Raw genomic sequence first — 25,170 nt, forward strand, 5'->3', positions numbered from 1 at the left:
AGTGCTTCTGGGAATCCCGCTGTATACACCGGAACCCTGAGAGGAAATCCTAGGGAGTTTCCACCAGAGAAATAATCACGTCACTCTCAGGCCCTTCCCCTTTCCCCTGCCTGCCGGCCTGCCTGTGTTTACCCACGCAGCCCGTGCACATGGCTCCTTCCCTTCTCTGATTGGCCGGGGCTCCCGGGTCTGCCGCGGCGTCTCCAATGGCGGCGCTGTCCACGCGCCGAGGCCCGTCTGGCGGTTGGCCGCGGCGCCCCGATCACGCCGCTTGACGCCAGGGGCTGTCACGGGCGCAGCCAATCAGGCGAGAGGGCCTGTGGAGGGAGGCTGAGGCGAAACTCCCCGTTCCTTCCTCGTCTGCCTTCCCCTTCAGAGGGTTGAGGCGCCGGCGCCGGCGGTGTCCGTCGTCGTCGTCCGGGCAGAGGGGCCTGAGGCGCGTCATGGCGGCCGAGGAGTCGTCGTCGTCGTCTGTGGTGAAGGCTCAGCTGGCCTTGTCTCTGTCGGAAGCGGCGGCGGGCGGCTACAGCGGCGGCGAGACCGTGTCCGGGCGGGTGGTGCTGGAGGCGGCGGCGCCGCTGCCCCTCCGCGCCCTCCGCCTCGAGGCCACCGGACGCGCCAGGGCCGCTTGGGGCGAGGGAGCCGCCTCTGTGGCCGCCGCCGCCGCTTCTCCCTCAGCGGCAGTAGGAGGGGGCCCGGGGGCCCGGCTGGAGGCGGAGGTGCCCTACTTGGACGTCCGGCAGCACCTGCTCGGGCAGGACCCGCGCCCGGCAGGTGAGAAGGAGGCAGGAAGCGGCCCATGGCGTGGGGAGGGGAGGCTTGGCTTGGTCGGGGTCTTGGGCTGCGAGGGGTTGCTTGGAGGGGGCCAGAAGGGGGAGAACAACCTGAATAATATGTTGGGGTGGGCAGGTAAGCCCCGCCCCACATAATCGATCAGAGCCGCATTTGAATGGTAATGCCCATCAACCTGGGGGGCAGCCCCCTCAAATAGATTATGGGGGGGGGGGTGACGTCGGCCCCTAGGGGGTTGCCTCCTATGGAACAGATCTATTGTCTGATTTTGTTCAGAATATTAATAATGTTGGCATTGTTAATAGCGCGTTCATTGCAAGTCGGTGTTTGTTATTGTTTTTGTTTTAAGGCATTTGTGCCCTGCTTAATTTCTCGCTTTCCTAAGCAGTTTGCATGAAGTTTACATAAGGGACCAAGTGTGGTGTGAGGGAAGGTTCAGGTTCAGGTTCAAATCCCCTCTTGGTCATGAAGCTCAGTGGGTGAACTTGGGCAAGTTGCTTTTGCAGCCTAACTAATGCACCTCACAGGGTTGGGAGGAAAAGATGGGGTGCAAGCCTTGAGCTGCTTGGAGGAAAGGTGGGGTATAAATATATGTAAATGAAACCAGGGGTCACACAGTGTAGGAGGGACTGGGATGAGGTTGGGGGCTGCAAGTGGTAGCTTTTAAAAAAAAACATGAGTACTGAGTGAAACATTACTCATTAATTTCACTGCATGCACTTATGTAAAACTTAAGTATTTTTCCCAACTCTCTTGGGTGACAAGATCAGCAGAGGGTTGTTCCTCTGCCCTCAGAAACTTGGAGACGGAACATTATCTGTGGCAGCCCCTAAGTTGTGGGAGATCCCTCGCCAAGGAAGTGTGCCATGCACCTTCATTATACAGCTGTTGTGCTCACACCCTCCTTGTGGGTTTCATAGAAGTATCTGATTGGCCATTGCAGAAAGCAATATGCTGGACTCGATGGACCTTTGATCAGATGCAAGAGGGCTTTTGTGTTATTATTCCAAGCTTACTGGCAAAGGTGTTTGCCAACCCTAAATAGAGATGACAGGGATTTAATTTGGAATGTTCTGCATGCAAAGCAGATGCAGTATTGTTGAGGTATAGTTCCTCTCCTTTATAAGAACACAGGAAGCTGCACTATGCAAAGTCAGACCATTAGGCCAGGAAGGAGGATTGCGTGATAGTTTATAAGTTTCTAAACTTGAGTGGTTTATCAATTTTTTAAAAATTAAATAATATAAGCAAAAAATCATAACCAATTTTAAACAACAATTATCAGCTCATGCACACACAAGCCAGCATAAATACAGCAGCATAAAATCAATTTAATAGTGACATGAAACAGAAATACATTGGTACCTCGGATTAAGTACTTAATTCGTTCCGGAGGTCCGTACTTAACCTGAAACGGTTCTTAACCTGAAGCACCACTTTAGCTAATGGGGCCTCCTGCTGCTGCTGCGCCACCGGAGTACAATTTCTGTTCTCATCCTGAAGCAAAGTTCTTAACCTGAAGCACTATTTCTGGGTTAGTGGAGTCTGTAACCTGAAGCATATGTAACCTGAAGCGTATGTAACCCGAGGTACCACTGTATCCAGTAAAACCATGCCACTCAAATTCTCAGTGACTTACAACCGCAACTAAAACATTTTTTTAAAAAACGATAAAGCAGATCAACAGTGAAGCATACATACAAGAGCAGCAAAATCTAAAAGTGGCAAAGTTAAAAAGAAATCTAGAGCTGAAACAGATGTAAAAGGCCTGCCAAAATAAACTGAATGAGTAAAGACCACTGGCTGATGTTTGTGTAGTTGGGGATGAATTATAGGGGCACCCTGTATTAAGGCTGCAGTTGGGAGGAAGGTGTGGAGTTAAGAGGGAAGGGGACTTAGGTGCAGATTATGGGGTAGGCTGAGAGAGTTGTATGTTTATTTAAATAATTTACATGGCTTTCCATTCTGTCAAAAGGTCCCCTAACATCACTAACAATGATAAAACAAGATTTAAAATAATGACAACATTATAAAACATAATCATGCAGCAGTGGCAATAAAACCAATTGGCCAGTATTTACTTTGAAGTGCCTTTTGAAGTAAAGTTTTCACTTCCCTCCAGAAGGTGACCGTGACTGAGCCATTTGGAACAGAAACAAACATGTGCACACAAAATTTCATATGCCATGATCTAAAACACAATGGCTAGACATCTTTCATCTGATCCTAATGTTAAAGTAGTGTTTGAAATATTGAGTATTGCTATAAAACCAAAAAGTAAACCCAGCCCTTGCGCTTTACTATACAATTTTCCATTTGAGGGTTTTCTTCAATGTGTAGGAAATCTGTTCTGCTCATGGAGAGATATTGCTCAGTGTCATTCTTTTTATATCTACATATATTAGCCAATAACAGAACAGGATTCCATCAGACAAAATGCCTCAATATGAATATTTGTGTATGAGAAACTTCACCTGTTGAATCTCAGCCTGTTACTCAGCTCTTAAAAGCACCTGAACCATGCCAGAAAGAAGTTGGCAATTTTAGTTCTGGGCCATCATGTGAAATAACACTTGAGAAGATGTTTCTAATAATTGGTTTCCTCCTCCACACTGAAAACTACATAGTTGTTTGGAATAGGGAGATAGGCAAGCCAAGGGCAAGAGTATGACTTGCTGGCACAGGTGTGAAGGAAGTTAGCAAGGGACTACTCACAAGGGTTTGGTTATGGATGACTTCTACTTTTAGGCTGTGTTCCTAGTGGCAATTCTTTCTGTTAGAACTAGGGTTGGACACATCTCCCTGCAGCTGTGAAGTTTACAGTAGCTTGGTGTTAAGTTACTGCAGAAGATCGAAGAAAGAATTTTCTTCATCCACCTCGGACACTTAAGAAAAAATGTTGTCATTTCAAAGCAATATGAAAAATAGGCCTGTACAGTTTGTGATCCACCCAGATGCACATAGTGCACCTTTTTTTACCCCCCTGGTGTTGTGTAGCCAGCAAAAAACAAAGGGAGAGGAGATTTATTAAGTCTTGGTGGGTTGCCATACTTGGCTGGTAGGCAACATTCACAAACATGCTGATGATGTAAGAAAGAGTCAAAATTAAATCAAGAAGAAAAATTATCCATAGATTAAAAATCTATCTTTTTAATATCATTCACTGGTAGTGGAAACCACCACAGATGACAGTAACTTTCCCCATTATATCAATAGCACTTTTAATTATGCAAAATGCTTTAAAGATTTTGCTGTGTGTGGTGATAACTACTAATACAATCTGAGAGGGGGATTCCTGAAACCAGACTGCTTGACCTTGAAACAAACTGCTTGAGGGAGGAAGGGCAGTCACTAAGTGGTAGAGCATTTGCTTTACATGTAGAAGATCCCAGGTTCACTCTCCAGGCAGACCTGGGAAAGAACCCAAAACCCTAGAGAGCTGCTGCCAGTCAGTGTAGACAATACTAAGCTAGATAGACCATTGGTTTGACGTGGTATGAGGCAGCTGCCCATATTCCTAACCTTGATTACTTTTCATTTCTTTTGAAAACCACCCAGATTCATTTGCGACCCATTGACTGAATAAGGAGTCAGACAAAGTTGGTTTGGCTGAAGTAAAGACCACTTTATTAAGCTTAAACGCAGCAAACCAGATGATTATCTGCAGAGGGAAACCCCTATAGGTGCAGGAGTAAACTGAACCTCAGATGCAAGAATAAACTGAACCTGCAGCTAATAAGACAAACCACCCTGCCTAGGTGGTGATCAGATCCCAGCCTAGCAAAGTGACGCAGGGCCCTGTGCAACTCAGGACTGGTGTCGCTTCGGCAGCAAGGTCTGGGCTGGCACATGATGGGCTTCATTTGCCCTCTTGCGCCCCCACTGTGTGTGCACTCCCTAGGCACCATGAGAACACACTCCGCCACTGTGAATGACCCCACACCCCAAGATCATGTATTTCAGCCTGATTTCCAGGTTAACCTTCCAGGTCCTATTAATGCCCCTGGGGTTCCCCTGACAGTACCACACCAACCTTGGCAAAATATCAAACCAGACAAGCCTAACCACAGGCCAATGCTGCCTGATGAACGGGAGGCCTGTGTCCTTTCCACCCAAGTGAATTAGCAAGACTTGGGGAGAGTCCCAGATCAGTCCACAATTGAATAAACTTCGCAGCAGCTGATCTTACTTCATGCCATGGTAGCCTAGTGGCTGGACTTTTGCACGCCGGCTCAGTCCCAGCTGAGACAAGTTTCTTTTTCCTCTGGCAGTGGATGTGCAGGGTAGTATTCTGGCGGGGGGGGGGGGCTCCTCCCCTTCCAGCAGTTAGCTTTGAGCTATGGAATGGAAACCCTACATGAATTGAGATTTTATTGTACTGGTTCCTCTGAACATGATATGACGTTGAGACTGAGTGGATTGGTTAGATTCTTCACACAATGAAGCTGAGATAGAGCTGAGACTTGCACCTCAGTCTTACAAATCCAGTTCTCTGTTTACTGGCCTGTGCTGGAGTTTTGGGGGCATAAGTACTGAGGGCTAGCCCCACTTAAGTACTTGGGGCATGCCCAAGACCTGTTTGAGCCTTTAGAGAACATTCTGGTGGTGGTTGTGATGTTCCTTGAAGTATCATCCTGCTCAGTCGCTTGAATTTCTTGCCGGTTCACTCTACAACACTGCTTCCAGGAAAATCCATCTCTGTTTAAGTAGAATAGTGTTGATTCTAGTAGCTGTAATCAAAGGGCAGAAGTAATTGTGCCTAAATGTCTAGATCAGTCACAAGAGTTGATCAACTTGCTTTCAGCTCAAAGCTACTTTGGGCAACACCTTATCATACCAGTCAAAGGACAGATTCTTAAAGTATGTGGGAAGAGGAAGTGCTTGTCTGGGCACATGTGATGTACATCCTTTAGTTACGTTGTTCACCATTGATTCAGAGGAAGGTTCAGACGAATCTTCCGGTTGTTTCTTGAAGCAATTTGTAATCAATTTCCTCTGTGTGGAACAGTTAATTACATGTCTTGCTGGTTTTTAGTGTGGTCATTAAGATTCTTCAACAGACAGGTATGCTGCTGTGCTGTGCACAACCTACCTTGGGCTTATACTGATTGCTTTAGTTCAAAAAGACTAGAAAGGGCCTTTCTTGTTTAGGTACTTTCTGTGATGGCACTGCAGTTGGGAAGGCAATCAAAGAAGTACATCATGCTAAAATTGCTTTTGTGAAATCCACTGGATTTCTTTCACAAGTTTTAAAAGACTGGCCTTCCCCACAACTGAGGAAGTGGGAATCTGAGAAGAATTTGAGACCAAACTGCAGCAAACTGTTACACTATTCTGTAACCCTGGCTCTTCCACAGGCTGTTACACAACACGTGCAAGTTTCTGCTGTAGCAACAGGCCTAGCCAGTGAACATGGTTTCAGATCCTGTCTAGTAATACTGAGTTAGATAGACTAATGGTCTGACTCAGTAAAGGCAGCTTCCTTTGTTCCTAAAGAATGAAATGCATAGGATTGTAATGTGGGAGCATTGTATTGGTGCAATACAATAAGCTGGACAGTGTGGTGTGGTAGGAATTCATTCACACTGTTCAGTTTTGTGCAGTTAGTGGTGTGAGCATGACAACACTTAATATTGAACATGATTCTTAAGTTTAAATAGTACATTACAATGGCTCTTACTTACACTTTGTAAATATGTGTACGTACCTCATAAACACTAAATTTTTATTTTTCATGACAGCAGTAAACACTATCTTCTCTGTCCTTCTTACTTTATTCTATTACAAAGTTGTTTAGCAGTTCACTTTATTCTATTACAAAGTTGTTTAGCTGTTGGAGACAGGCAATAGTTTCAAATGTGATTCACAAGAGAGAGCACTGCTTGTAGCATGCACCCACATATCACATTTGCTTCTGGTAATCAAGTGTTTGTATTGCTTGTATAAGGGGAGACAGTGGGATGCAAGAAAGTGAATCCTAACCCAAGCCATTTTGCGTCCTTTAGCAAGTTCTGCAGTAGCTCTTGGTCATAGATGAAGCACAATAGGAGTCCTCTTCAAAGTGGCACCTAAGTAATAGGTAAAGGTAAAGGGACCACTGACCGTTGGGTCCAGTCGCGGATGACTCTGGGGTTGCGGCACTCATCTCGCTTTACTGGCCGAGGGAGCTGGCGTACACCTTCCAGGTCATGTGACCAGCATGACCAAGCCGCTTCTGGCGAAACCAGAGCAGCACACGGAAACGCCATTTACCTTCCCGCCAGAGCAGTACCTATTTATTTATTTACTTGCACTTTGATGTGCTTTCGAACTGCTAGGTTGGCAGGAGCTGGGACTGAACAACAGGAGCTCACCCCGTCACAGGGATTTGAAACGCCGACCTTCTGATCAGCAAGCCCTAGTCTCTGTGGTTTAGACCACAGCACCACCCGCATCCCCCTAAGTAATAGATTGCCTTAATTCTGCAATTTGTGTGTTCAGAATCATTATGATCTATAATTTTTTCAAAAAGTGGGAGGAAAAAGCCAACCACGTGTCTTCTTTTCCCTGTAGGTGATGAGGGCTTAATCCTGTTAGAAGCCGGAAAACATGAATACCCTTTCAGCTTTCAACTCCCCCAGCAGTAAGTGATGTAGCATAATTTGACATATTGGTTTTTATTGTTTTCTTGAAACTATCTAGGGACACTTCAAAAATAACAGAAATATATATATAGATTATACTTTGTGACCCAAATTCTGTCTGTATATTGATTTTGTTTGGTTTGTATCTTGTTTAGAGTTTAAAGAAAGTGCCTTATTCTGTAGAGCCTTGGGAGTTAGAATTTAGGCTTTAGTACTCTCCTGCCCTTTTTTCTATTAAATGAATCAAGCAGGATGACCTGATGCAAGCAGTTGGGATGGGGCAGAGGTAAAATGCAACATAAGATACAAATGTGCCTCTTGCAGTACTGTTTATCTTGTGCTCACGAGCTGAAACAAATTGTGATGGAGGAGGATATGAGAAGGCAGCAGGTCAATGTAAGCAGCTTAATTTTTGCAGTTGGTAAAGCTGAAGCAGTTGAATAGCATTGATATAGAGTTTTGTGGAACTGTAAATACTGTTTGTATGGGAATTGGGTAGCCTTTGGCCCTCCAGATGCTGTTGGATTCCAGTTTCAGTCACCCCTGATCTTTAGCCATGCTGGCTGGGGCTGATAGGAGTCCAACAACATCTGGAGGGCTCAAGTCTCCATCCCTGGGCTAGGGCTTAAAGAGAAATGTGTTCTCTTTATAAGGAGAGGGGACAGAAAAATGTGGATAGTAAGATGGTGGATGACCTAGGGAGAGAGAGGGTTATTCCTGTAGATATTTTTCTCCCTGGTAGCAGGAGCTTCTTTATCCCATGCCTTCAGCAGGCAACACCTGTGCCTTTCATCACAATCATGAAGCCAAAAAAGTATGGTTGAACAGATGACCAGTCAAAAAACAGTTGATCAACAGACCAATCAAATAATGGTCAAGTGTGTTTTAAAGAGATAACTTCTTAGAAGAAAGGTAACAACTCTACAGAGTAAAGCTAACCCCTAGATCTGCTGGCTGGGAGAATTAAGATGTTTCAAAGACCCCTCTCTGGCATCCTGGGAAGGTGGCAGTGCATGTCTGCCCCAGAGGCCAGTGGAAAAATGCCACAAGTGTAAATTATCACTGGTAGTGTGTTACCAGGTGAGGCCCTGAAACAGGACATTCTGGGGTGGGGCAGAGGCTGGCTCAACCACCCTTTTAATTCTCCAAGAGAATTGTACTCACCCACTTAATTCCTCCCCTCCTTGGTTTAGAAGGAACATTTCATAAAACGGGCAAAGCAGAAGAAGTGTGTGTGTGTGTGTGTGTGTGTGTGTGTGTGTATGCATGCATGTATAGACCATAGCTGTCAACTTTCAGATTTGAAAATAAGGGATCAGCAGCCTCAAAAATAAGGGATCAGCAGCCTCACCTGTCCCAGGGACAGTCTATGGGATATCTAACAATCCAGGGAAGCAGCGGGAAACAGCACTTGAATAAGGGAATTTCCCACAAAAAAAGGGAAGGTTGACAGCTATGGTATAGACAGACATCTACTACACTGACTGGCACAAGCATGCAAGGCTTTGGAGTTGTGTGATCCATCCCTTCACTTTCCACCCACCATCCCACTTAGAATTGATCTGCCCATTGTCAAATGGTTTGATGTATATTCTAATTACAAAATTATTATAGTGGTACAATGAAATTAACTTTTACCACTATTTACAACTTTTAATAAATTGACTTCTAGCAATGTTAGATTAGTTCTGTAGAAATGTGAATGATTCGCTGAGCAGTTAAGCCATATTCAGATATTTACTTGTTCACATGATGAGAACAGGGACACACTTGCTGGCCCTGAACCATCCATTATGTCCTTGGCTGTGTATTGAGAGTCTAGGCATGTAGACACCTTATGTAATTCAGAATCCTGAATGAAAGGTGATTTAAATAACATTGGGAGACTATACTTCTAGAGCAGTTTCCCTGCTTTTTCCTCTAGCACATGGATGCATCTAGCACATAGGAAATGGGGATGGGATGCAACAGCTGGACTAAACAGGATTTATTTTGTTGGCTTTTGTCCCGTACACCAGACTTGACGTACAAAATTACCCAAAATAATGCAATTAAAACAATGATGTTTCCATCAATGGCTGTTTGTGTTACTGCTTAAAGAAACCTTCAGTTACAGCAGGTTGTCAGAGGAAGTTTTCTGCAATTCTTGTCTCTGCCCCCTGACTACTGCACAGCTAGGAGGCAAACAGTCCTCTCCTGTGTTTGCAAACAAATGAACCTATAGGGAAATGATACAAGTAAACTGCCACCCAAACAATAGTGTTCATTGATTTTTTTATCCACCTGTTGGTCAAATAGGTGGTAGATATACTGGCATGCCACCCCTGTTACAAAGTATTTTGATGACGCCTAAGATGTGCAGGAAGCTCAAATGCTGCTTGGCATAGTTTTGCTCATTCACAGGCCCATATAATGCATACAGTCGATCTTAAAATTGTTTTGTCATGCCCTAGCTTCTCTTAAACATACCTGCTTGGTTTATGTTGCTCATGCCATGGGCATTCTAGCAAGAAGGTGGTTGACCATGCATTTGTTAAGTCTACCTCTGAGAAAGGTGCCAAACTTGTAAATGGGTATTTTGTTTTGTTTTGTGTCCAGACCTTTAGCAACCTCCTTCACGGGCAAATATGGCAACATCCAGTACTGTGTGAAAGCAACCCTGGAAAGGCCAATGGTCCCTGATCAAACTGTGAAGAGAGAGTTCCAGGTTATCAGCCACATAGATGTCAATTCACCCGTTCTACTGGTAAGAGCAGATCTAGCTGTGCTATACGTGCTATTAACCCTCAGCTATAACCAGGTCTGTGATATTTTGGTCTGTAACTTTGCTGACTTTTCAAATGCATGTAAGCTCCCTTCTAAGCTTCCTCTATAAATAGATAGCCTTTAGGCTGCATGGATTGCCAACAGTTTTTTGTTGCTGTTTAATACCATTGATTACATCCCTGCTGGCACAGCTGTTTCTGCCAAAAGTTGGGGCAGGATTGACATGCATTAATAACAATAACACAAAGCCTAAAGTACTTTATATCAGAGTAGCTACATTTACATGGCTGCAACGACTGACACTCTCTCAGTAATACTAGGCTATAAGTGGGACCAGAATAAAAAATATTGTAGTGTGGAGTATAGTACGGCTGTTCCGGATTCCAGCCACTCTGCTCCATCCCGCCACCCCACCCCCTGGTTTTCTGTTTCCTCAACAGCCAGCCAGTCACTCATATGTATTTGTTAGAAACCACTGGTCATCACAAAAATAACATGTAGAAGTATATTTTGGCACAGGTGGTCCCCAGCTGGTCAACATTCCACTGAGCACACTCACTCCTCATTGGGCTGTTTTGGGTTTTTCCCATACCCTCCTGGGGTTTTTTCCCCCCTAAAGTTATTTTGTACTTCTGCAAATTTTCCAGCTGCTTGTGGGGTGGTGGTGCTGTTGTGGCTATGCAAGTAATAGTATTTGCAGCCTGAATATCAGAGATAGAGGGAATGATAGAACAGGCATTATAGTGAACTATTTATCATTTCTAGCCTGTGATTTAAGCTCTGGTTTTCATCCTATACATCCTTCCACTTTGCATTTCTTTTTTTTAGCATTACGTGTATAGATGCAGCTGTCTCAGATCTTCTATTATTAATATTACGGACTTACTCACATTTAAAGCATGATCAGTGGAATTATTACAGAAAATAAGATCAGAATGGAAGTGGGCTACATTCCCATTCCATCTAAACATAAAATGAGATCTTCCCTTCTTATTATGGGACCTAAGATCTAATAACTGCTTGCTTAAATCTGATTCTGTGATTTCTGCTGCTCAGGAAATGCTGGAACCATTTTATCTTTTCATCATTATGCTAATGTAGCAAGTATTCTGTGCTCTTGGTATTCAGCATTGTTTTTCCCCTGCAGCTTTTGCTTCTTGTTAGATTGATGGTTAGGACTGGGTGTATTATTTGCCCATTGTGTAAAGGAGAGGTGGAGAACTTTTGACTCTCAAGGCATTGTTAGATTCCAACTACCATCACCCTCAGCCAGAATGGACCAATAACCAGGAATGATGGGAGTTGTAGTTGGAGGGACACATGTTCCCCACCCCTTATAATAAAGTATAACATTCTTGCTGAATACAAATCAGGTTCAATGATTAGAAACTATGCAAGATTTAAAGGTGAATAGCCTTGTCTCCTCTTCTCTGATTTTTTTGATAGGCCATATCTGCCACTGTACCATCAGTGTATATATATATATATACCTGCCTGCCTAGCTCTCTTCTTTTTTCCCCCTGCACCTTTTATTTGAACAATCCTTTGCTAATGCTTACATGAGAACTTGCTCAGCCAGAATATGTGAAGCATTCAAGTATTACTAAACTGCCTTACTCACCAAATAACCATTTCATTTGGCATAGCTTTCAAACTCCATACAAAAGCAGTTTTCAGTCTGTTTTCCCTTATAACAACTTCAGCTTCTGCAGCAAAGAGTTCACCTTACACCCTTACCTATGATTCGTTCTGAGAGCAAGGAAAATGTTTGTTTGTTTATAAATATATATATTACAGTGGTACCTCGGGTTATAGACACTTCAGGTTACAGACACTTCAGGTTACAGGCTCCGCTAACCCAGAAATAGTACCTTGGGTTAAGAATTTTGCTTCAGGATGAGAACAGAAATCGTGCGGCGGCAGCGGGAGATCCCATTAGCTAAAGTGGTACTTCAGGTTAAGAACCGTTTTAGGTTAAGAACGGACCTCCAGAACATACTAAGTTCTTAACCCGAGGTACCACTATCTATCTGTCTATATATAAAAGCACCTGAAAATTTGAAAAACAGAGCCCAGAGGATCCACTGATTCTCAGTCCAGTAGCCTTCAAATGGCACAAAATAAATAACATTTACAGGGCTCTTTGCAATACAAAGCAGAAAGCTTCTGAATAAAAGGTATTGACTTGATGGTTGACGTGCATTTGATCAGCCCTGAACTAAGAGATCCACTCTCTGTGCATGCACACCCACACATATACACACCCACAGAGAGAGGGGGGAAAGAGTTTTTAAAGGGTTGCAATCACCCTTTGAAATTACTCTGAGTCATTCTGAAAGAAATTTCCTAGTTGTCAGTAGTGACCAGGTAATATATAAATGAAAAGCCTGCAATTGTTCGTGGCATTTAGTATTGCTTAAATGATATATGGATCCAATTTTGAATTTTGTTCTTCACACTTCAGTGGATGGCTGAACCAAAATCCAGTGGGTTATTTTTATGTATAAAGTAGGTTAAGTGTAACCTTGTTTCCAGAAGTGTGTATTTTTACATGAATGTCTGGTCCAAGGGACCCAAAGGTCAGTTTTCAACGTCCTCAAGGCTTGGTTGTTCCAGTGAGTTTGGCTAGGAGTCTGATGTTCCTAATCAATGTGTCATACCACAAACTACTCCTGTAATGCTTTTCTCTTTCAAAATTAGCTTGCCTTCCAGCAGGGAGCTGCTATTTGAGAAACACAGGTCCAAAAACCTCCTTGGACATTTAGAACTAACTGTCATGTTATTTGGATCCTGACCCCCCTCTGCATAATATTGACTGGAAATTCTACCTGTCCCTCCCCCTCCCCCCCCCCGAATGACTTAATGGAGTATGAGCCAGTTCTGTACCCTTTAACTTTATTCAGTGTAATAACTTATTTTAGTGAAATGAGTTTTTACAACTTATGAAATGTCAGATCAGCAGGAAAGACAGACTTGGGTTAGCATTAACGAAGATCTGATAACAGAAGCCATGCAAAGGAACAGATTGCTAAGGGAATCTTTTTTTATGGAAGGTCACTCACAAGTTTGAGTGGTGGGGGAGTGGCTTGAACTAAAATACCCATGAGGTACTTTCTGAATCTGTGACATTTGCTTGGCTTTGTGCTTCTTAAAATTCACTCCTGTTACACAATAATTATGCACTCGTTTTGTCTGTAAAATATGTACTACTGTTCTGGTACAGTAGTTCGAAATGGCCCAGAGAGAGGTAGATGAAAGCCAGTGGAGCTGTAGCTCAACCTCCTGCTGTTGCTGTTAAGTCTATGGCAAGTACAGTTCACTGTAACAAATGCAGTTCACTGCATTGTGTCTCTGGTCATTCTCTCTTTTGTGTAGGATGCCTTCCGTTTGCTTGAACTTTCATGTTAGTTTTCTTAAGTTAGCCTAGTAGGGCTTAGCACAGGTGATGTTAATATTACCTCAAGTAACTCTCCTAACCTTGTTGGCTGCATATTTTCATTACTTCAATGTTAATTAAAAATGTTAGTCACACTTGTTTTCTGATGTGTAGCTAATTCAGCCCTGTAACATAACTTGCCAAATACTGTAACTGCTTTACCCAGCTGAATAGGTTGTGCAGCTTGTTTGGTTTTGTTTCTCAAGTCTAAACTAACATTTGAACTTCCATGCATTATTATGAAATGATAATATAAACCAGTTGAGACTGCTCACTAAAACAATATCCTCTTTGGCCAAAGCACCAGTGTGCCTCCTCTTGTTGGCAACAGCCTTTGGGCATTGAGAAAAGAGTTTTGCGGGCAGGGTTTTTCCCCCGAGCAGCTTCCCATTAGGTGTACCTTAGGAAATCACATACACAAAACACAAAATCCACTCACATATAAGGATGCTAGAGTATTTGAAATTAATTCAGTCATCTCTGTGTTGTGTGTTTACCATATCTATGATTGCTTCCCATATTTGTTCCTGCTTGATAAGTCTGGTAACAATGAAACAATAAAGTAAGTCGAATGACTTTGGTTAACTTTCAAGTGGGGTCATTTTTCTGTCTATAAAGTATTAATTGACTGCTGTCCCTTTTGACCACCCCATTCTAATATTTGTAAGAATGTGAACAAAAATTAACTTGCATTTTGCAGCATAGCATAAGGTGGTAGTTCATAAAATTGTGTAAACTGGACTTGTTGTGTGCCATATGATTCTTAGTAGGCTTGAGTTCTAAATCAATTCCTGAGGGATTCAGTAACCTTCCATTTCAAAATTAACCACTGTCTACAGAGACTCCTTTATGCATTTTCTCATTTGGGTCCATTTAGATGGAGGAAAGCATGTCATCCCATTAAAATAAAATAATATGCTGTTGAGGGTTGGCAGAAGCTTTATCCCTTCCCACCATAGAGAATGGAGGGAGATGCATTTTCTGCCCGTGTAATTGCTGCCACTGCTTCACACCTCTGTGCCTGCTGAGTAAAGAAATATTACATGTGCATGGTCTCAGTAGATCACTCTCACATTGTGTTGCCCCAAACAAATAAATATTTAGGATCAATTATAACAACAAGAGAGTAGTATTACACAGTGACTTGGTACTTTGCACATGTGGCCACTAATGTCATTTAAATAATAGTAATTGATATGAACATCTGGATAGTAAATTTGAATTGCTAACCTGGGATGCCTAGTTACTGCAACAGAGAGCAATAAGACTGCACTGATTGCCAAAAGTGTGTATATGCAGAGATGCCTTGTGGAATAAAAATGGGAAGGGGACATGTCTTCTCCAAAAAGAATTACACTCACTTTGGAGCTGTCTGAGAGAATGCAAATCCTGTTTGCCTCATATGGAGCAGTAACCTGGATTGTTAAAGTGGATTGTGGTGTGCCACATGGGTAGAGCTACCTGCTTTGCCTCCCTTGCCTTGTGATGGCTACTGCCAAAGCTAATGCCATTGTGGGTCTCGCCTTAACTTACCTCACTTACCTCAAGGTGCACTTTTCTGCACAGACCTTTGTGGGTTGAATATGTTATATTGGTTTAATTATATTGAGCTGTGTGTAGCTTGCTCAGAGACCACATGGGTAAAGGACAAGCTATAAATGCCGGTAAATAAACAAACTCTTAATTGGTGAGTCAAGCACAGGTGAATTGCTGGTACCTGTGGGTTTGAAACCACTATTCTTTTAATGATTTTTTTAAATTCTTTTTTACAGAGCCCTGTAAGACGAAGCCAGGAGAAGATGATTGGATGCTGGTTTTTCACTTCTGGCCCAGTTTCCCTCAGTGCCAAAATAGAGAGGAAAGGCTATTGTAATGGCAAGTGTACCTTCTTCAATAAGACTGAAACTGGATATTAGGTTGATAAATACCAAGTCCCACCCCTCTGTCAAGATCCTATTATCCCAAATTCCTATTGGGGGTGGAATTTTCTTGGGAGGGTTGACAAGTGGGATGGAAGGGCTCAAGCATTTCCGCATCAGCTGGTTTTCTTCAAAAAAAATCTCACCCTGTTCTGCTGTTTTCAGAGCCAGAGTTAGGAAAAAGTGATTTAGATGGTCTGGGATGATGGCACTCGCAGAGTAGAATTGGTGGGCAGAGGAACAGCTAAGGACCTCCCCTCCCCAATCCTCTTGTTCTCCTCTGCAGGTGTCCTTCTGCTTCTATATTAGTGTTGGAATGCCATGTTTTCCCCATAACATTAATACCCTATCTAAAAAGCCTCAGGTTTTGTCACTTTAAGAGGGAAAAGGTTAAGTAGAAAGCCAAATAAATGATTAGTAAAATCATTGCAGATACGTATACAAATGTAGGACTATTCATGGTGCTTGTTGCCACAATAAACATAGGAAGTTTTTTTCTAAACATTATAAACTCGCAACAGAAGGAAGAAAAATAATTTGCATCATGTGATGAATGAAGTTCTTTGTCACTCAAGTACATCATAATGTTTGGTAATTAATTCGTTCTTTGTGAAATTCTTTCTTTCTTTTTTAGGTGAAGCAATACCAATTTATGCAGAAATTGAGAATTGTTCCTCTCGCTTAATTGTTCCAAAAGCTGCTATTTTCCAAACACAGACTTATCTGGCTAGTGGGAAAACAAAAACTTTTCGGCAGATGGTCGCCAATGTGCGAGGAAACCATGTTGCTTCTGGGAGCACAGATACCTGGAATGGGAAAACTTTGAAAATTCCACCTGTCACCCCTTCTATCCTTGACTGCTGTATTATCAGAGTTGAATATTCCTTAGCTGTAAGTGTGGCTTTTCACTATTTAATTTAAGGTTTGAAGACTGTGTTAATGTAACTAAACAGACTTAAATTCAGGCATACTTATCTTTTACTAAATCTTCCTAAGCATTGCTTGCTCCTTCATAGAGTGTGAATTGTTCTGTATGTCCAAAAGCAGTAGGCTAACATTTAGTTGCTGGAATTTTAAGGGGTTAGGAGTCCACAATTGAAGTGGTTGAGATGGTGTTAAAATGGCTGGAAGGTAATGTTGAAAGTATGAAACAAAGCCAAATTCCTGAGGGTAGATGTATATGAATGACAGCACAGTTATATGTGCTTTACCCCCAAATAGGGATAAAGGAAGAATCCTGCGAGCGTAGTTTCCAAAGTGAACACATCTGAGCTCATTCACCCAAACCAATGTGCAGATCAGGAGTCCATTTCAGAAGCTGCACATGGCTGGATTTGTAGATATATTGTAGCTCTCCATAGGTATGAGGTGGCCTGAGGGCTGCCTCCCGCTTTTCTAGATATTTTATTGTCATCATGATTTGTTAAATTTGCATACCGCCCTACATGCATAGATCTCAGGGTGGTTCACAAATTACTACAGGCAAGAGCTGTTTTGCATGGGGGTTGTGTTCCTGACCCCATGTGTATCAGCAGAGCGCATGTAAGCCTGTTTCACCTCCTACTCCTATTATGGCAACTTCCGGGTTGGGGAGATGCATGCATGCATGCACAGTAGGGTGTGCTTTGAATGTGTACAAAACAGTGATTGCCTGTATGAAAAACACAAAATACATAATAAAAATAAGAACAAAAACAACCCCAGCCCCTCAACAATACATTTTAAAAGGCAGCAGTTGTAAACCAGCCAAAGGCCTGGTTTAAGAGGAACATTTTCATCTGGCTCCTAATGGTGTATAATGAAGGTGCCAGGTGAACTTCCCTGGGAAGAGTTTTCTGCAAATGGGGAGTCACTGCAGAAAAGGCCTGTTCTCGTGCTGCCACCCTCCAGACCTTTCGTGGAAGAGGCACCCAAAGAAGGGCCTCACATGATGATCTCAGGGTCCCGGTAGGTCCATATGGAGAGTGGTGGTCCTTGAGGTGTTGCTGTCCTGAGTCATTTAAGGCTTTGTAGGTCAAAACCAGCACTTTGAATTGGATCCAGAAACTAACTGGCAGCCAGTGCAGTCTGGCCAGGATCAGTGTAATATGCTCAAACTGTCTTGCCCCTGTGAGCAACCTGGCCACTGTATTCTGCACTAACTGAAGTTTCAGAGGCAGCCCTATGTATCATGCAGTGCAAGAATCTTACCTAGAGATTACCAGAGCATAGACAATAGTAGTTAGGCTGTTCCAGATAGGGGCACAGCTGAGCCACCAGCCACCTGAGCCTCAAGTGTCAGCAAAGGATGCAGAAGTACCCCCAAGCTGCATAGCCGCTCCTTCAGAGGGTGTGTAACCCCTTCAAGAAGCCCTGTGCACTGCCTAGCTGCTAATCTAGATCCTTGGAAGAATCTTTTTAAAACAACTGGAGTGAAGACAGGCAATCCTCAGGCCACCTCATACATATGAAGATCTATAACCACCTTGTGGTGTTTTTTTAACTTGTAAACAACATTAACCTCTCCCTTTTAAAAAAAAATATCTGTGAATTTCTTCTAAAACTATGTGGGAATAGGATGGGGCAGATTGTAGTTTCATCATTTGCAGGATTGGTGCAACCCTAATCCAAAATTGTTGGGTTTATGGAAAATTTCTGATCTTGCCTTTGGATATGTTTGTAGTGCTAGGTTTGGCTCCTCTCGGACAGATTCTGTGAAATTGTGTCTCTCTCATCACAGGTGTACATTCATATTCCTGGTGCTAAAAAGTTGATGCTTGAGCTGCCTCTAGTGATTGGCACAATTCCATGTACTGCATTTTCCAGCAGAAACTCCAGCCTTGCCAGCCAGTTCAGCATGGATATGAGCTGGTTGGCACTATCAATGCCAGAACATCCAGAAGGTACAATTTTGGGTTATGAGATTGGTGTCTGTATTATTCTGGCTGGGTTGTTGTTGTTTTTCTTGCAGTAGCAGGAGCTGCTATATACATTGCAAAAATAAATTGTGAAGCTCTCATGAAGTGAACTAGAGCCAATGTAAAAAGTCATAGATAGTTCCAGAGGCAGGGCAGGGGGACATGCAAGTGCTTATTTATTCTTTCAACCCACCTAGAAACATACTTTACCCTTTGGGGGGGGGGCTCCATTTTTTTCCCCCAGCACCTCCACTGTAGTAAATTGATTGTTGAGCTTGAACTGGGGAGGTTTTTGTCAACTTAAACCAGAGATGGTAAAACATGTGGCCCTCCAGATGTTGCTGGACTCCCAACTCCCATCAGCCCCAGCCAGTAAGGCCAATTATCAGGGGTGATGGGAGTTTCAGTCCAGTAGCAACTGGAAGGACATAGGTTCTCCATTCCTGCCTTGGGCTAGCTGATGTTTTGTCAGGTGACTATGAGAAGAAAATGCCATGCTGGGAAAGGAAGAAATACAAGTACATTAAGTAATAATAAATCATGAAATCCCTCTGGTTTGTCACAAGTATATCATTGAAACAGAAAGTAATACCTGTATTCAGATTCCAGTGCTTCTTAAGTGATTCATCATTTACACTAAAATCTCATTTGTGTTGTTGGTCATCAGCCATCATAGAGTAGGGCTTAGGAGAAGATTCATCTACAGAAGAGAACCATGGAAGTAGTAGCTAATGTATGTTTTAAAAAATATTTTCTTTTGCTAGCACCGCCCAATTATGCCGATATCGTGTCAGAGGAAGAGTTCTCAAGACATGTCACTGCTTATCCACAACTACTTGATTGCAATGAAGAACTATGCTGCCCTATGTTGGCCTACATTCAGGAGTTCCGGTTTCAGCCCCCACCTCTCTATTCAGAGGTAAATCAAGATCCCTGAGTGCAAGTTCTGTCTAAATCTACCAAAAAAAAAGCTTATATTAACTTCAGAATCCCAAGCAGTAAAGTGTATTATTTTCTCTGCAGATTGACCCACATCCTACTGAGGTGGAAGATAGCCAGCCAGTTTCAATAATGGCTTAAGGATGATTGAGAAAGCTGCATCTTGATCAGATGGAATATCTTGATTTTGTTTTCTACAGCCTAAAAGATTTTTTAAAGCAATTTATTGCTTAAAGGTATCAAGGCAACTGAAACATTAAGATGGACTACACCTTGCCCCTTGAGGAGAGGCAAGAGATGGAAGAAAGTCGTGTAGTTTCGCTGGCAAAGAAGAAACCATGAGGTCAGATTACCAAGAAAGTGGCCCCTATCTTACCTGGAGCAACTGAAAAATAACTAAGAAGAAAGAAAATTTAGAAACTGGTGCATATAGTGCAAAAATCATGCTGAGGATATTTTCAAGAGCAGCCAAACCACATAACAAAAAGGCTGCACCGAGGAGATATAGTTGTTTTATCTGCATGACTAAATTATCCTGAGAAGGGACATAAAAATAAGAGTAAGCTTCTAAAAAGCACTCCTTTAGTTTACAAGGGCTTCTGCTTGACAATTTCAGTACCCAAGCAAGAAAATCTGAGGTCCTGACTGTACTCAGCATCAAAAATAAGAATGTATTAATTTAAAGAAAGAAAGAAATGTCAGATGGACACCTATCAATTAGTGGTCTTAAAATGCATATTACTTTATAGGGAATATTAATATATAGCAAGAGTTATGAAGGTGCCAGCTCTTTTTAATTATGAATGGCAGACATTTATTTCAGTGATGAAGCTGGAGTTTTGTTGCTGCACTTCAAGTTTTTGTTTTGTTTTGTTAAGGGAAATACAGTTAATTTTTCTACAACTCTCCAGAACTGTCCCCCCCCCCCCACATCTTTACCAATGGGACAAAATCTGGCAAGGGCAGCCAAATACTACACCAGTCCTTAAATTCAGCAACTTGAGCCACTGCCACTAGAGCAATTATAGGTAGGATGCTTTAGCACTCTGCAGGAGTGTCTATAAAGAATGAAGAAAGGAGTAGCTATGATTTCCAATAATGAATTACTGTGTTTAAAAGCCTTTTTTAAAAAAATCTACCTCTGTTTTGGATATGAGAGCCAGCCGAGACCAAAAAGCGTAATTCTGCAGTTGGATCTGCCCCTGTTAAATTTCCAGTTTGATAGTCATTTCTCTATGAATTTTGGGGGTTGTTGGGAGAGAGGTTCTTGGAGAATCATTATTTAGTAGGGCAGTTCTCCTTAAAAGCAACATGAGAACCTTTATCAGTGCACGTGTTTATGTACAGCAATCTGGCTCACTTATCAGGGAATTGTTCTTTGCTTTCTTCAGAATTGGGCTGTGTCTTTACTATGGTGCAATATAACTTGAGTTGTTCCTCAGGTCATTTAGAATAGTGAATATTGCTGCTAAGCATAAAGTCTTATATTAGGGGTGCCTCATAGATTGAAGGAAATCCTGTATGGTATGTACATTATCTTTTTAAGCAGATATACTGCAGCTGGTAAGAAACCCAGTGGCGTAGCGTGGGTTGTCAGCACCCGGGGCAAGGCAAGTAATTTGCGCCCCCTAACCCGTGGATTTTAGCACTCGAGTCTCTTCCACTAGATTAGTTAAAGAAACCCTTACCCCCTAAGCACATGTATTGTTTGCAGTGAGAGTGAGTGAGTGAGCCAGGTAGGGGCAGAGAGCTGCGAGTGCGAGCACCCCCCCCCCCAGATGTTGCGCCCGGTGCGGCCGCCCCCCCTGCACCCCCCACGCTACGCCACTGAAGAAACCTAAATTGTCCATTAAATTCTGGATTTATTATGTTTGCAATGAGTAAAAAGGAAGTAGTTCTAAAGGGGGAGGGATTTCTTAGCTTTTATATGATAGTGCATGCACCTGCATGATGCCACCCGCCTTCTCCCTTCAGATCACCTTTTCTATCAAGCCTATGCCCAACAGTGCATATACATTTCCCTGTTTCCTTCTAACTTCACTTCTCTTCTTCTCTTCCTGCCTCCTTTATCAAATTATGGATTGCAACCTGCTTGGGCAGGGACTTGACCTCTTGTACACTGCAAAGCACCATACCTTAATGACCCTGTATGAACAAGAAATAAGTTTGAAGCAGTCACCATATTAAGGAAAAAAACAGTGCCTCTAAGATGACTTCTGCATCTTTAAAAATAGTTTTTAACAGGTATATGAAAATTAAGCTGCGGCCTGATTTAATTGGGGTCACCACTTCTAAACAATTTACCGTAACAGAATAATAAGCATTGACACTTTAAAAGACACACACACACACGTGTTAAGGGCCCTGGAATCTGCATTACTGACTTCCTCTAATATTTGTGTTTTCTTGCTGAGTGGATATTTATACTAGTGATGGGGTCTGTTAGCAGTTTGTGGGATGGCCAGAAGTACATGGAGGCTGATATAATTCATTTTGATGGAGGCTTGTCAGGCGCAGCTATTGGGTAGGGGAGAATTAGGAGAAGGGAGCAAAAATGATTGATTATGGAGAGAAACGGCAGTGAAACCCTATATTCTTAATGTGAGCACACTGAGAAGAAGATGGAGTGGATCCCTCCCATTATTGTGGAATGGATAAAAGTCTTACTTACTTCACCAGCCATTAGTAAGCAGAATGGAGGCTGGATTGCAGCCAAAGGTGGCAGAGATTTCTCCTGACTTGTGTGCAATGCCTCTTGAGAGTTTATGTGTGTGTGCTTATTACTGCCTGTTGCACTGTTACTTACAAGTTGCCAAACAAGGTGAAATTTAAACAACATGAAGGGAGGAAGAATCCATGGTGCAATATAGGGACTATTTGCTACGAGTCAGCAAATGACTAGCTAGTCAAAAAAGTGAGGTGGGACTGCTAAAGCCAAACTATATTTCACATGAAGCAGCCAGTTAGTTCTCTAGAGTCTATCTTTCCCTCCCCTCAGCCAGGTGAATTTCTTCCTCTTTTCAAGCTTATCTGATACTAGCAAAATGCCAGTGTTTGCAGTGGATGGAGTGTTTCTGGAAAGGCAACTTTGCAAATCATTTGTAGGGGTCTGGTGTGCCCCAGGCGCTTACATCCTTCTTGTGAGAGTTGAGTTGTCTAGTACTGGAGATAAAGATCGTTACAACATTGTTTCCAGGCAGAGCAGCTGGCATCCTACCCAACCCAAAAATATCAACAAGTAGTTTGCATTGTGAGAGGAAGTAAGGGGAATGGACTTTAGGGTCGCTTAGCCTGTGCTATGATGTTCCCAACCACTTGGTGTCAAACCTGCTGGGTTCTATTACTTGGGCATATTAGAGAAACAGTTTGGCAAAACTGACTTCTAGACATATTTATTCATTAATTATCTGACGTGAGGAGCTAGAAATGCCTAATGTTTTATGCTTGTTCAGATGAGATGAGAATGTGACACTTTGCCCATTTGCTGTGTTTATGTATCAGAAAGAAAAAGAAGCTTGAACCAAAATTGCATTGCAACTTATTCTTAAAAAAAAAAAAATACATTTGTCTTAAAATCCAATCCTGAGTGGTATCCCAGATGCCTTTTTTTATGGGATGCCTGTTTTTAAAAAAAATGCAGGATTTCATCTGATGAGAACTAAATTAAGTCTCTTAACTCCTATTTATTACTTGAATAGCAATACCATGGCTGTATAGCATGCATGTCTTGGGAGGACTAAAACAATGGTTATTAGGTGCTTGCAACGACTTGACTGTAATACCAATAAGAGCTGGCTGTTGGTATCATTCTTGTCATACAGCAGAAGAGCATGCATCAGTACAAAGAATGACAATGCTGCTCTTTTGTTTTCAATCTTGGGATCACTCCTGGGTTACTTGCAAATAAACTGTAACTGTGGCCTTAAGTAGTATGTGAGCGGGGGCGGGGGGAGTCTTCAGAAGCATGCTGTATCTTTATAAGGCTCTGGTTTGAAACTGAAAAAGCAAAGCTCTGCCTCCTGTACTTAAGGCAGAATTTGCTTCTTAATAATGTATGTTGCATAATGATGAATTCAATAATGCAGGGGTTTGTGTTTTTGTGTTTTCTCAGCTACTGTAAAACCAGGTTAAAAGCCAAGCAAAAAAAAAAAAAAATCACCCTGAAAAATGATTGTACTTTATATTAAAGTTTGAACCCTATGGGTTCTGTTTCTTAATAAAAGCACAAAAAGCACCTGTTTGTCTTGATTGTGTTGGGGGGGAATTGTTAATAATAATAATAATAATAATAATAATAAATTTTATTTATACCCCGCCATCCCCAGCCAAGGCTGGGCTCAGGGCGGCTAACAACCAATAATAAAAACAAGTTGAATGAATACAACTTAAAAACAAGATTAAATTACAACATTAAAATGCAGCCTCATCACAGGTGAAGAAAGGAAAAAAGAAAGAGGGGGGGGGGGAATCAAATTGACTCCAAGCCAAAGGCCAGGCAGAATGACTCTGTCTTACAGGCCCTGTGGAAAGAAATCAGATCCTGCAGGGCCCTGGTCTCATGAGCGTTCCACCAGGCTGGAGCCAGTGTTGAAAAAGCCCTGGCTCTGGTTGAGGCTAATCTAACTTCCTTAGGGCCCGGCACCTCTAGGGTGTTGCTATATATGTAGATCATAGTGCAGTGGTAAGCTGTTCTTGACCTTTAAGGTAAGGTAAAAGGTAAATGACTCCTGGACAGTTAAGTCCAGTCAAAGGTGACTGGGGTGCGGCGCTCATCTTGCTTCAGGCCAAGGGAGCCGGCATTTGTCTGCAGACAGCTTTCTGGGTCATGTGGGCAGCATGACTAAACCGCTTCTGGCACAACGGAACACTGTGACGGAAACCAGAGCGCATGGAAATGCTGTTTACCTTCCCACCGCAGTGGTACCTATTTATCTACTAGAACTGGTATGCTTTTGAACTGCTAGGTTGGCAGAAGCTGGGACAGAGCACCGGGAGATCACCCCATTGTGCAAATTCAAACTGCCAACCTTCCAGTTGGCAAACCCGAAAGGCACAGTGGTTTAGACCACAGCACCGGTTTAGACCACAGCACCACCCATGACTTGACTTGTAAAGCCTTTCAGCACAAGGGTACATGCAGTCTTTCTCCACATGTGCCAATCTGAACATCATCATTAGAGTCTGTCCTCTAGGTTATTCCATGTGCATTACAATGGGAAAGTGCCTTTTTAGGGTGGTTTTGGAATGTTTTCCCCAAAGAAGATACTAAAAGACCTGCAGCACCCTAAAGACTTAACAAATTTATTGTGGCATAAGCATTTGAGGACTTCAGTCTACTTCTGCAGATGCATTAAATGTTATAATTGTTTTAATGGCATTCCAGTTGTTAATAGTTTCTTTTTTACAGCTAAGGTCATTTTTATGCTTAACACATTTTTATCGTTTTTAATGATGGCTGAAATATGACTTAAGCACAACGTGAAATGCGGGTTTTATTTTTATAGAAGCTGCCTTGTAAGGATGTTTTCCCTAAAAGGCTATCCTAAGTTGGCAGGTGTACACACACACCAGTGGGTTGTGTGCAAACAGTGAAATGCAAAGGAAATGCAGGGTTAGGTCCAGATGACATTACTTGTGTTTTAGCATCACAGAAATAAACACGCTATCCCTCTGGAAATCTTACAAAGGCTCATCTGACATTCACTTTGCTTCTTTCTTTCACCAGATAGAGACCTTAATTTCCCCAGACTTTTAAACTTCTTGTTCGGTTTTATTTTCACTTGTCTATTACTTTGCTG

General features: G+C 42.5%; 1 protein-coding gene across 1 annotated transcript; it reads left to right on the forward strand.

Moving 5' to 3' along the window:
• The first annotated feature begins 332 nt into the window (after window positions 1–332).
• Window positions 333–23,606, forward strand: ARRDC4 (arrestin domain containing 4). The gene is made up of 8 exons (XM_080982241.1): window positions 333–774; window positions 7,345–7,414; window positions 10,014–10,161; window positions 15,390–15,492; window positions 16,171–16,427; window positions 18,256–18,418; window positions 19,198–19,352; window positions 19,457–23,606. Exons 1-8 carry the CDS (start codon window positions 444–446, stop codon window positions 19,511–19,513), a joined length of 1,284 nt encoding a protein of 427 aa, XP_080838367.1. The 5' UTR covers window positions 333–443; the 3' UTR covers window positions 19,514–23,606.
• Window positions 23,607–25,170: the final 1,564 nt, after the last annotated feature.

The sequence above is a fragment of the Podarcis pityusensis genome, assembly GCF_964106645.2.
Source record: "Podarcis pityusensis genome assembly, chromosome: 14".
NCBI lineage: Eukaryota > Metazoa > Chordata > Lepidosauria > Squamata > Lacertidae > Podarcis > Podarcis pityusensis.

Bases quoted from the DNA above. Each gene is read 5' to 3' on its own strand.
- ARRDC4 (XM_080982241.1), top strand. From the start codon at position 444: ATGGCGGCCGAGGAGTCGTCGTCGTCGTCTGTGGTGAAGGCTCAGCTG. The intron at 16,428-18,255 runs GTAAGTGTGGCT...CTCTCATCACAG, and splicing joins GAGTTGAATATTCCTTAGCT to GTGTACATTCATATTCCTGG. The intron at 19,353-19,456 runs GTAAATCAAGAT...TTTTCTCTGCAG, and splicing joins CCCCACCTCTCTATTCAGAG to ATTGACCCACATCCTACTGA.